General features: G+C 41.6%; 1 protein-coding gene across 4 annotated transcripts in view; it reads right to left on the reverse strand.

The window, feature by feature from the left end:
* Positions 1 to 575: 575 nt before the first annotated feature.
* The window catches only part of IPCEF1 (interaction protein for cytohesin exchange factors 1), a 183,616-nt gene continuing 170,727 nt past the window's right edge, over positions 576 to 13,464 (reverse strand). For all 4 annotated transcript variants that reach the window (XM_034991069.1, XM_034991070.1, XM_034991068.1 and 1 more), the window contains one exon: positions 576 to 6,099. In XM_034991069.1, the coding sequence (XP_034846960.1) occupies positions 5,893 to 6,099 (207 nt within the window). In that variant the 3' untranslated portion in view covers positions 576 to 5,892. The remainder of the gene's footprint in view (positions 6,100 to 13,464) is intronic.

The following is a 13,464-nucleotide window of genomic DNA, read 5'->3' on the forward strand; positions in this document are numbered from 1 at the left end:
CAGAAGGAACATAATCCTGCCAACACCTTGATTTTAGCCCAAGAAAGACATTGTCAGACTTCCGACCTCCAGAACTATAAGAAAACACATTCTTCGAAGCTGCTAAATTTGTAGTAACTGCAATAGAAAACTAATACAAGGTTATTTAGAAATCAGGAACACACTGTACGTATGCCTTTTGCTGATCCCTTTGGTCTAGAACAATGTTTCCTGCTTCTGTGTGGGAGCTGGATGGAGGGAAAAAAGAGGGGAGGGCTCAACATGTGAAGCAATAACTGAGAGAGAGTGAGAAAAAAAAAAAAAAAAAAACCTTATTTGTTTGTGTAGACAGCAATCAAGGATTTGTGAATCAAGTTCAAATGCAGGCTGGGGCTCCTGGGTGGCTCAGTCGTCAGGCGTCTACCTTGGGCTCAGGTCATGATCCCAGGGTCCTGGGATCGAGCCCCACATCGGGCTCCCAGCTCAGTGGGAAGCCTGCTTCTCCCTCTCCCACTCCCCCTGTTTGTGTTCCCTCTCTCCCCGTGTCTCTCTCTTAAAAAAAAAAAAAAAAAAAAATGCAGTCTAACTTCTTCCCATCAGTGGTCCAAAATAAAGCAATTTATTATGCTATTTCAATATTTTCTGTTTATTTTTCACACAGAAACAGCTTATGCATTTTAAGGAACATATGTGCCACAGGTCTTAATTTTTATGATCTGCAAAATTTTTAAATTCTCTAAACAAAAGGTGGGTGTCTCGTAATGATAAGGGGTATGCAATGTGCAAGTCAAGTTTTGTGGACCAACAATTTTGAAAAGTATATCTTTTTCCTAACAAGCCTGTAAGCTGAGGACCACTGGAGAAGAGCACATCAGTTATTATTGAGAGAGATTTCCCAACATAATTAAAGGCTGCATTTAAAAATAAAATCATCGAGTCAGTTATTCTTACGATGGCCACCAGAGGGCACCACAACCTTTGTAGAAGATAAAAGCCCAGCCATCAAACCCTTCCCAGCGAGTCTGTTCTTGGAAGAAGGAACACAGCAGGGCAGAAAACAAATACCAATAGTATATTTCCATTTTTTTCATGTCATTTTACTAGATATATTTTCTCTTGTTTTTATTTGTATCTTACAAGTCAATCTAAAAAACATAAAGCAGAAGAAATGAGCCATGCCTCTTTTTCCAGTTCAAAGAGGATAGGTGACAGAGACTGAAAGCACAATGAGATTGAAGAGATAATTTCCACATTGTCATCTTGTCCCAAACACCATGCAGTGCTAAAAGTCACATCCCCATCATGCAAGGACATGAAAGTCTATGGTGATTACAACTCCTGGTGTTTATTATGGGATGCTAAATGTCTCCACGGAGCATGCTTCCCCTTTGGACTCAACATAAAGAAATATCAATATAGAGCCATTAAGTCTCACGGGAAGAGATATGGAAGAACATTTGAAATGTAGAACTATTTTTCATGTTTTCTGTGGTCTGTGGTAGTATGGGGAAGAGGAAAAACGTGCAGAGGAAGCAAGGAAATCGCTTCCTGTCTCACAATGTAGAAAAAACATGGAGCTGTTCGGCATCTTGTTTACAGAGAGAGGCGGCTTTCTGTGAAGGTTAAAATTATTCCTCTGCCTTCACTCATTTCATATGGGTTGTTAAAATCTAGTTTCAGGGGCTTTCCTTTTTAATTACACATTACAAAACCCTAGCAGGGCAGTCACGTGACATTTCTAGGACTCGATTTCTCTTGTGAGGTAAGCACACAAAAAAATTAGAAGGAAATAAACTGGGAAATCTCAAATATATTTTATTAGACTGAAAAAGAGAGGTCTTCTAAAACTAACCAAAAGTTATTGGTTATTTTTATTATATTGGCTTGTTTGGGATAGGCATCCTCTGTACCTAAATTCCTCACTTAAATCTTCCGTGCGGCTATATATCAAAATATTATCTTTCAAGGAGAGTATCTTAAAAGAGGTCTGTATCCATGAGTTTACATATGGCTGGAATTTGTCTAGTACCTCTCCTCAAAAGACTTAATGTGTATTTTCTTTTTATCTGTTTCAATTCTATGATATTGTTCATCATTTTAAGTCTATCTGAGGAAGCTACATAATTACAGGAGAAGAAATTGGGAGAGGAAGAGGGAGGGCCTAACTCCTAGTCCCTAGGCTCTCTGACATCTCCTGACATGCCTTTAAAAGAAAATAAATGAATTCCATTTCTTTAACTGCCTCTTTCCTCCTAGGATTTCACAGCACCTAAAACAAGCAGTGAAATTTCAAGAAGGAAGGAAAGAAAGCAGAGTGACTAGGTCACACCGCAATCCAGTCAACCCAGGAACCAATGGCCGCAGGAGGGACAGTCACTCTTCAGCCCTGAGGAGAAGAAGAGGCCCCCTCAGGTTTCCAGTGGCTGACTTCACAAAAAACCCCACAGGTGTGCCCGGTCCAGTGAATGCACACACCCCGCACCTCACAGGGCTGGGGGCCAACAGTGACTGCACAAGGTAAAGGGGAGAGAGAGAGGGGCAAGAGGAGCTTATTTCCTCCCCGGTGAAAAAGGAGGAAGGAGAATCCACCATCATCCCTGCAAAAACCACTGGGGAGGGAACGGGGGAGCCTGAACACACAGATCTGCAAACTACAAAGTGCTACATAAATATAAGGCTTGGGTTTCACATTGAAATCTGACTGCAAACACAATCTCTCTTAGGCTTCCTGGAGTCTTTGCCATGGTATACGTTATGATTCTTCCCGGGTCTTTGATGCTATGCTAAGATTGTGCCAGAACTAAGAATTATTAAAAGCAGTATATGCCTGTCAAGTGTGGGACCATTCATTTCGGCGTGTGCCGCAATGTGCCAGCCACGGAAGTATCCTATCAGGCACTAGTCTGGGTCTACACGCTAACCAGAGAGAAGGGGTCCTCCCTGCAACCCCAAAGACGAGTCCCAGCCAGATCCTAATCCACAGCCAGTGCCAGAGGGTTGGACTTGATTATGCTCAGATCCTCTGCTTCCTGAGCAGCCGTGGTTCTGGGTCATTCCACAGCCCTCAGACCCTATGTCTACAGGAGTGGGTAAAAGAATCACCCCTTAGACCCCATGAAACTACCCGAAATCCATTTCAGAGATGCCCCCATTCCCAGGAATAAACTGGAAGTAATCCAGTTTTCCCAATATCCTTTGCACCAGAAAAATGGCAGGGTTATTCCTAAATTGAGTAGAATGGAAAGTGTCACCCACTCTATCATTTCCTACTGCCCCCCACCCCCACTTCCTCTCAGTGGCCACAGCTGAAGCTGGGACCTCACAGAGGCAGCCCCTACTTGCTAACACAAGGTAATGCAGAGGGAAAGCGTTTACAGAAGGGAAAACCCTGACAAGCAGGCAAGCTTGGTCTAGAAGAGGGGGTGCAAGACTGGGCAGTTAGGTCTGACTTTCATCTGGGGAGTAAGTGTTTTCACAGAGGCAGAGCTTCTAGACTGACAACTTTGAAAAGTAACTGAAAGGCTCGATTCAATAATCTCATGGACCCATTTTGCCTTTAAGTTTGAGCTCTCCTAAAGGAATTTACACTCAGTGGTCAGTTATGTGTGCCTTAATGAGAAGCCCAAGCAAAGCACTGACACGTGTTCCCAAGCCTGGCCAAAAGCTTCTGAGCACTTCAATTTAAAGACTGTTTTGAAGTTTCTAGGTTGGTATCTCCAGCCAAGGGAAAGAAGGTGGAAGAGAACTGTGCCCAACGATTATCTCCTCCACTAGCAATTCTCCTTCCCTCAACATTTTCTTCACATCGTGACTCCTAAACAATGAACCTTCTAACAGCTACTAATTGTAGAAATAATCAATAACTCCCAAAGAAAAGAGATGAAAGCACTAGCCTCTCCAAACAGGAATTTCAGGGTCTCATCTGAGGTCCTACATGGTTACTTCTCTCCAGCGCCGCCCGAGCCAACAGTAAATTCACCGCAAGCCAGGACCGCCGCCCCCCCACCCCAAGCTCCTATGTAGCCTGGATCCTTCCCCCAGCACTAGGAGCAGGTGCTCCTAAAGATTGGCTAGGCATGCCTTCTTATTTTACATAAGCTTCTAGTACTCTGACTTGTTTCCTGTTGTTTTTCTTTCTTAACACTGAGGTTGTTTTTGTTTACAAAGTATTAACACTTCTGAGTAAAGCGTGGGGAAACCTTCAAGGGCTCTTTCCATTTGGTCTGCAAATAAAATTCGGAGGGTTATTTCCATTTGAATGTCAAGCCATATGTTAACGCTCTGAAACACACCATATTGGGCTGACAATTAGCTAGGGGTAAGGGCAAAATGGGTTTTTGGTGGGTTGTGGTTATTCGTAGGATGAAAAATATTCATGGTGATTAGTAAGGGAAGATTTTCATATTATGTCTCTAATAAAATGAGTTCTCTTTAACAGCAGACCCCAAAATTTCTATTAGACCTTAGACAAAAGACTATATTAGTTGTGTTTCATTTGGTTTAGGGTTTGTGGGCATAAATGGCAGGAAGCTTAAAAAGTTTATTTACTAGAAGAAATAACCTAAGGTGAAAGTCCTTTTCTGGTTAAGAGAGTGACAGAATTCTGAGCACTCTGGGTTGAGAAAGAGGCAGAGAAAGAGAGAGGGAGAAAGAAAAAGAGAAGCCAGAAAGTGAACAATTAATAATGCATGCCTCCACATTTATCCCACAAGATATCCTGAGCATTCCTCATACATTATAGTGCAACATAATAACTCCAGTGAATCAACAGTACTCCTATTTTCTCAAGCAAAAAAGTATATACTTGGAGAATATATATTGAGCAAAACATGTAATTACTTTACCATCTTTTAAAACACTAGTAATTTGACCTTCTATAAATATACTTAAATAACAAACATATTATAGATAGCTCTTCACATAGGACACAAAGTGACACAAACATACAAAAATAAAACAATCATATTTTAACTCTTTTGTTGTTTTTGTTGGGTTTTTTTGGAGTAAAGATATCAAACCCATTCAGACACCAGAATTATCTTGTCAATCTTGATCCCGGGGAGACAGGATGTAAGTTGACACTGGATAGAGGCACCACTCCCAGGGACAAAGCAGCAAACATTCCTTGCTGGACTTATTTCTATCTCCTGCAGTGGTTTAGAAAAGCTAGGAGGGAGTAGAGGTCTCTACGAGTAATAAGATAGATTTCTTTAGCTGTTCTGTGGAAAGGAAACTTTAATCAGATCCCTCACCCTCCCCCCGCCCTGCCCCTGGGTCAAGTGTGGAAACATCAAGCTGTCCTTTGAGAGGGTGTTCAATAGAACATGCCTCCCCCTTGGGCTCTCCCACACACCAATCACCATGAAGTATTTCTCAGCTCATGGAAAAGGCACCACCATTCCAGACCAAAGGCAAGAGATTTGGGTTCCACAAAACCACATTTGTCCCATTCCAGTTTCTGTTGTAAAACATGTTCCTCCACTCCAAGAAATGATTTGAAGAATTCAACTACCCAACCCAGGGGAATATGTACATTCTTCTTTTGGAAAACGAACATTTCTATGAATAATTATCCCTGGTAAAATGTGATCTTTGTCCGTAGAACACCGTGGTTCTCTGAGAGCAAGGAACATACACCTCTCACATCCCACTTAAAGCCTAGCATAACCGAGAGCTCCGAGTAGGAACACGATGTTTGTTCAACTGAACTCAATTCCTCGAGTCTCAATGAAAGCACTTCAGCCAGAATGAGGAGTCCTGCTGCCATCAGAGTGGGTCCTCACCTCAGCTGCATCTTTGGAGAGAGGCAATGCTTAAGGAACTGGTTTCAGTTTTCCTTTGAAGGAAAGCTCTTGCAACCTCTTGAAGAGTCACTTGGGGTAAGAGATCAGGGGAGAGAATGCTGGCTTGTTCTCAAATAGAATTTTCAACACAGGCAGAGGAAGGTGGTTTCTCGACTCCCTCGGGAGTGCCTTCATGGGCAGACGTGGGGGCCCGCTGCTGCTGATAGATATCCTGGATCAGCAGGGTGTTCATCACCTTCCACTCCCTGTATTTCCTGGCTGTCAGCTTCGGATCATCCAGCAACTGGTTAATCATGGCCAGGTCGTGTTCTTTACACTGCCCCAGTAGGAAAAAAGAAAAGGTGGGGGAAGGAGGTGAGATATAGTGAGTACCTTAATTTCAATAAACCCTCTTCGGCGCTTTTACGAATGCACATATACATTCATCATAAAATTAGCAAAGTGTTTTTACACACTAATATTCTAATCCCTAACCAAGTCTAAGAGATATGGCAGGACACCCATTTGCATATATTTGCCAAATATAAGGTAAGTATCCTACACAAAGGCTGGTGGAAGAACTAGACATATAGCCAGGTTCTTCCATGTGGCTCTTCCCTGATCAATGCTTATTCCACACCTCAGTAATATTTCTATCTCAGGGTGAGCCTTATTACTTCTAAAACTTAGAATTGTATCATCATTTCATTGACCACCCAAACTTCACTAAGTAAAATTGAGACATAGTACTCTCCCTAAGACATCAGATAATACAAAATATATTTTTATTTTATTAAATTGTCCTCTGTTTTAATAACTCACACACATGTATTTAATTAACATATACCGAATAAATATATAGGCTTTTTATTCAAAGACTACTAACCTTCCATCAAAACAGTATGTGTTCCAATGATGCTAAATGAGCAAACAGATCTATTCATATTATTTTACCCTGCATCCTCCGTAACCAATAACACACATTTCTGAAATGTCTGGCTCAGGTTAGGGGAATGTTCTGTAGTCAAGGAATGGGCTAAAAATGAGGTGTTAACAGCCTCCACATTCAAGAAAGGTCATTCAGTCCTGACAATTTTCTCTCAAATCTATTGTTTCTTCCATCCCTCTGACCGCAATCCTAACTTGGGTATGAAGTGCAGTTCATCACACTTGATGTGTCCCTGCCTCTAATCCTCACTTTAAATCCGCCATCCGCAAGGCAGTGCAGGGCATCACCTAAAATCCCGAGTCCTCATAATGGCTCCCCTTCATGTCTGAGGTTGTATGGATTTGAGCTCCACCTGCTGACCTCCACTTTCTTCTCACTTCCTGCTCAAACAGTGGTGGTGTGCATTTCCCCCTACATAACATCAGTTCACACACTGTGATACTGTGCCACATGGAAGACCTTCCGTATCTTTTTCTGGTGAAATCTACCTCCCAGTGTTACTTTCACATGGAACACTTGCCAATCTTTCTTTACCGGATTTTACTATACCTCATAAATCTATACTCATTTCAGGCATCATGTTCTCCAGAAAATCTCTGAACCCCTCAACTGGACTGAGAAGCTTTTTTTACACTCTCATGCTTTCCAATGCTTAGAACTTACCATGTTATACTTCAATGTTAATGGATCTGTCATGCCCACAATTCTAAAGCTTCTTCAGGAAGGTGACAGAAAACATTTTATTCATCCCTGTATTCCTTATACCTAACACAAGGCCGCGTGCCAGGGAGACATTCAATACACGTTTATTACTAAACCAATCTTTCAGTCTGTCCCCAGGCCAGCATGTGTATAGCTAAAAATTCACAACCAGGCTCACTGGTTGCAGTTCAAATTCATGACCACTGCCGTTAAGTGGCTTTGCTACCACCCAGTAGTCATATTTTCCCACCTCTCTTCTCTCCCAATCTCCCAAATTACTATTTCAAAATTTTTCATCTCTACTCAAACCTCCGTGCCCTTCCTCCCTTAGAGCTGATGAGTTTGCGCTCTAATTTTTTTTTTTTTTTTGAGGAAATGGAAACAATCAGAGAACACTTCTCCCAAGTTCTTATTGCCCACTACCTACATCAACACAGATATATCCCAGTCTTCCTTCCTGTTTTTTTGGATGAAATCTCTGTGCTCCCAGCAAAGGACAATCTCTCCATTTGTGCATTATCACTCACTCTCTCATACTCAAGAAATTCACTCCCACAATACTCCCCTCTTTTCTGTGACTCATTAATGTCCCACCTCCATTTGATCATTATATGTGCTGTCACCTCTCCCATCTTCAAAGCCCTCTCTAAACCCCAAATCTCTGCTCCAGGGAATGCTCCACTTTTCTCCTTGTCTCCAATGTTCCTCCCCCCCCCCCCATGCCCATTCTCTCACAGACCCACTCCCACCAAGATTCAACCAAAACTGCTCTTGTTAAGGCCATCGATGACCTCCATGTTGCTGAATCCAATAACTATTTGTCTTCACCTTATTTATCAACAGCATCTAAAACTGTTGACTACTCCTTCTTGAACACTTTCATCATGTCATTTCTGTGGCACATTTTCTTGATTTTTCTCATCCTAGAATGGCCACTTACTCTTAATCTTCATTGTTGATTCCTCATTCTGGCCCAATCGCTTAACATTGGAGATCTCCAGAACCCAGCCTTTAGCCTCTTCTCTCTTCTATGTATATCCATGTTCTTGCTAATTTCATGTAATCTCATGTCTCCCAATCTCCCTATATACTACGGGTCACAAATTTATATTGCAAGCCTTATCTCTCCCCTGAACTTCATACTTGCTTGTCTAAACTTCCTCTTTAGCAGCTCCACCTGGACACATACTAGGCATCTCAATATAACATGCCCAAAACTAAGCTCCTATTGGGGGCACCTGGATGGCTCAGTCAGTTAAGCTATCGACTTTTGGTTTTGGCTCAGGTCATGATCTCAGGTCATGGGATCGAGCTCTGCATGGGGTTCCCTTCTCAGTGCAGGGTTTGTCTGCTCCAGATTCTCTCTCACTCTCCGTCCCCATCTGCCCCACGCCCCCACACGGGCACAGGCCCTGTCTCTTTCTCCCTCTCAGATAAAAAAAATCTTCAGAACTAAGTTCCTATTATTCTCTGCATGCCTCACCCACTACAAATTCTAATACACACTGAAACCTTTTCCTATCATGGCCTTTTGCAAAGCACCTAATGGCAACTCCACCTTTCCAGCAGCTCAGGCCAAACACTGGAGTATCATACTTGACTCCTGCTCTCACTGCCAATGCACCAGCAAATCCCAAGTTCTACCTTCAAAATACGTCAAACTATGGCACACTTCTGTTCAGAACCTCCCAAAGGCTTCCTATCTCACTGGGTAGAAGCTAAAGTATTAGCAGTGGCAATAAGGCACCTTATGTTATAATCTCTCATTGCCCTCTGACCCACTGCTATTCTCCCCGTGCCCCATTCTCCTGCAACACTCCAGCCACACGACCTCCTTGCTCTTCCTTAAGCCTACTAGGCATATTCCCACCCCAAGGCACTTGCAATTTTGTTCTTTCTGCCTGTAACATTCTGCCTTGGATCACCTCAAGACTCACTTCCCTTCCTTTCTCAGATTTTACTCAAATTCTACCTTTCAAAGAGCCTTTTCATGCCTCTCCTAGTTAAAAATCAATCCATCAGCATTCCTCATCCTCCTTCTATTCCCTATCAAATCTATCATCACTTAGCATACTATAAAATTTAGTTAGTTGGTTAGTTAGTTAGTTAGTTAGTTAGTTAGTTAGTTAGTTAGTTAGTTAATTTCTTCTTGTACCTAAATGTAAGCTTCTTAACGGCAGGCATTTTTGTCTGATACGCCCACTGCTATTATCCCCACGTGATATGCTAGACATTCACTAAATATTTGTTGGAAAAAAGCAAATATATGATGGGGCGCCTGGGTGGCTCAGTCATTAAGCAACTGCCTTCAGCTCAGGTCATGATCTCAAGGTCCTGGGATGGAGCCCCGCATCGCATTCCCTGCTCAGCGAGAAGCCTGCTTCTCCCTCTCCCTCTGCCTGCTACTTCCCCTGCTTGTGCTCTCTCTCTCCGTGTCAAATAAATAAATAAAATCTTTTTTAAAAATGAATATATGAAATAAAATGTGAATGAACAATTATGATTGTTTTTAAATCTCTTTTATATCATGAATCCTATTTAAAGCCTGAAGAAATCCTTTCCGCAAACCAGAAAAAGGTTTATATGTATGTGTGTTTTATATACATATTATTTATTAAATATGTCACATTTGTTTATACATAAATATACAGATAGATATTTATATCTATACATTTGTATATAGTTTTAGGGATTCTAGAATTGGTAGCATTTATTCTACCCAAATGAGGGATCTGGTCTTAGATGATCACAAACATTGGCACAAAGAAATGTACTATTTGTTCTTTACAATTAGCTTTAACTTATGTTTTACTTGAGGCATTTTATTACATTTTCTTTTTTCTTTTCTTTCTTTTTTTCTACTTATTTTACTTTTTTTTTTTTTACTACATACACATAGTATGTAGTGGTAAGATTTACAATTTTGAATCAAGAGAACAAGAATATGGTGATAGATGGAGGTTAAAATATGTATTTGGATTCCAGGAAGGAAAGAAAAAATGTGCAGTGTGAAAGTAGCCAAAGAGTGATAACAAGCAGGTTGATCAAGAACCAGAAGCAGAAGGAAGGCAGGTTAAGTAAGTGGGTAACTAGAAAAGATTGCTTGTAGAAAATCAAGCAAGGCCAAGAGAATTTTCTTTCTTCCCTTTGAGTTCTCAACATCTGCACTTCAAATAACAATCTTTTCCCCCCAAAATAAGCTTTCATCCTTTGATATCACCATAGTGCTATTCATATGAAGTTGTTTAAGGAGTTTTACTTTGTTCTTAAGAAATTTTGACATCTGGGATGAAACAGGTGAGGGGATAAAGAGCACACGTATCATGATGAGCACTGAGTAATGTATGGAAGTGTTGAATCACTATATTATACACCTGAAACTAATATAACACTGTATGTTAATTATACTGGAATGAAAATTAAAAACTTAATAAAAATTATTAAGGGGCGCCTGGGTGGCTTAGTCGGTTAAGGGTCTGCCTGCATGATCTCAGGGTCCTGGGACTGAGCCCCCCCCATCGGGCTCCCTGCTCAGCAGGGAGCCTGCTTCTCCCTCCCCCTCTGCCTCTCTCCCCCCACCCCCCTTGTGCTTTCTGCTCTCTCTCAAATAAATATTTTTTAAATTATTAAAAACTATAATTTATTCCACACAAAAAAATTTTTGACACCTGCTTCAGAGAGACATCCTAATATTTTATTGAAAGTATTAAATAAGGGGGTGCCTGGGTGGCTCAGTCGTTAAGCATCTGCCTTCAGCTCAGGTCATGATCTCAGGGTCCTAGGATCAAGCCCCGCATCAGGCTCCCTTGCTTGGCGGGAAGCCTGCTTCTCCCTCTCCCGCTCCCCCTGCTTATGTTCCCTCTCTCACTGTATCTCTCTGTGTCAAATAAATAAATAAAATCTTTAAAAAAAAATAAAATAAAGAAAGTATTAAATAAGATCTTTGCAGATAAACAAAATTTAAAGAACCGATTTTCTTAAGGCAAAATGAATTAACCACCCCTCTAAATCTGATCAAAGATTTTAGGAAAAGTTCTCTTCAACTTTGGGCTAACACTTTTCATATGGTTAAACATATTCTAAACTAAACAATTCAAATTTCTTACCATTTAGCTCAAGCCTGTGTTTTATGGATAAAAGAAATAACTATAGAGAAGACTAGAGAGGAAGAAAATTAATGAAACAACAGAAGGGTCTGTAGTGCTAAGCAGAGCAGCATTCCAGCCAGCAGCATGGCGCATGGACCCTGCCTCTCCCTTGTGGTACAGGAGGCTCACTGGATGCTTTGAACTACATTTACAACATCCCCCTTGCCTTCTGTTAGGCAAGGTTTGGCAGGGCCTCCAGAAAATAGCATGAGAGAGACAATGCTCTACTCTCCTTTTTCACTCCAAATAGTACATGACTTGACTCAAAAATGTGTTCTACCACAGAAGTTGGGGAAAGGAGGGTTCGTTCCTCTTTTAACACAGACCAGAATAACCCTGAGAGCAAGTTTCAGTTGGATCCATTAATTACTCATTTTATTATTTTTTAAAGATTTTATCTATTTATTTGACAGAGAGAGAGAGGGTGATAGAGCACGCACAAGCAGGGGGAGCAGGAGAGGGAGAAGCAGGCTCTCCGCTGAGCAAGGAGTCTGATTAGGGCTCTATCCCAGGATGCCGGGACCATGACCTGAGCTGAAGGCAGACGCTTAGCCAACTGAGCCACCCAGGTGCCCTTAATTATTCATTTTTTTTAAAAAGACAGGCTTAGCCAAAAGTCAATGGATGTCAAATTATCAGAAATTCCTAAAGATCGGGGCGCCTGGGTGGCTCAGTTGGTTAAGCGACTGCCTTTGGCTCAGGTCATGATCCTGGAGTCCCTGGATCGAGTCCCGCATCGGGCTCCCTGCTCGGCAGGGAGCCTGCTTCTCCCTCTGACCCTCCCCCATCTCATGTGCTCTCTCTCTCTCTCTCATTCTCTCTGTCTCAAATAAATAAATAAAATCTTTAAAAAAAAATTTTTTTTTAATTAAAAAAAAAAAAAGAAATTCCTAAAGATCTACATTTAGGGTATGACATGATGGTTTGCTCGACTTCCTAGAGTTTCCATAAAGAGAATTTGTTCCAATACAATCCCAGGGTAGGGATTTTTCTTTATGAAACGTACCTATCACGAATATAAACATTATTGTTAAAACAGTTTCATTGTCTCTGCATGAAACTATGTTGTCTTTCCTTGTTCACACTACAGTTTTGATTTCTTTAAATAAACATATCACAACGTAATATACGTAGACAAAAACACACATATAAAAAGGTTTGTGAGGGCGCCTGGGTGGCTCAGTTGGTTAAGCGACTGCCTTCGGCTCAGGTCATGATCCTGGAGTCCCGGGATCGAGTCCCGCATCGGGCTCCCTGCTCGGCGGGGAGCCTGCTTCTCCCTCTGACCCTCCCCCCTCTCATGTGCTCTCGCTCATTCTCTCGCTTTCAAATAAATAAATAAAATCTTTAAAAAAAAAAAAAAAAAGGTTTGTGCTTGATGAATTACAACAAGATGGACACATCTGTGTAACCCCACTGAGGTTAGAGGAGACTCCTACCCAGCATCTCAGAAGCTGTACTGTGGCCCCTCCCAGGAATCTCTTCCCTCCCCCTCAAAGGCAACCACTATCCTGACTACTCTGAATTTTAAAGATAATTATTATCAAATTTGATTCAATTATAGATAGTTAAAATAATTCTTATAGCCTTTTGACATGAATAAACAAACATGTACTAAATTATCTTTCTCCAGTGAATAGGTTGATGTGCTTTATCTTTCCAAGAAGGCCAATTTCCACATCAGTGTGTCTTCCTACCTTGTGATGAGGTTCATAGGACCACATAACATGGATTATGTTTCACCAGGCCCAGCATTACACTTTTGTGAGTTCTAAGGGGTCTGTGGAGAGGGCTTCTTTCCAGGAATGCACAGAGACAGCAGATCTTCAGATGGGTGTGGTCGACAGCCCCCAAATGGCCCCCGATGCTCCCTGCTCCCCAGCATTCCCGCCTTTATGTAATT

This window comes from Mirounga leonina, unplaced genomic scaffold (genome assembly GCF_011800145.1).
Source record: "Mirounga leonina isolate KUSES-001 unplaced genomic scaffold, KU_Mleo_1.0 Mir_53, whole genome shotgun sequence".
NCBI lineage: Eukaryota > Metazoa > Chordata > Mammalia > Carnivora > Phocidae > Mirounga > Mirounga leonina.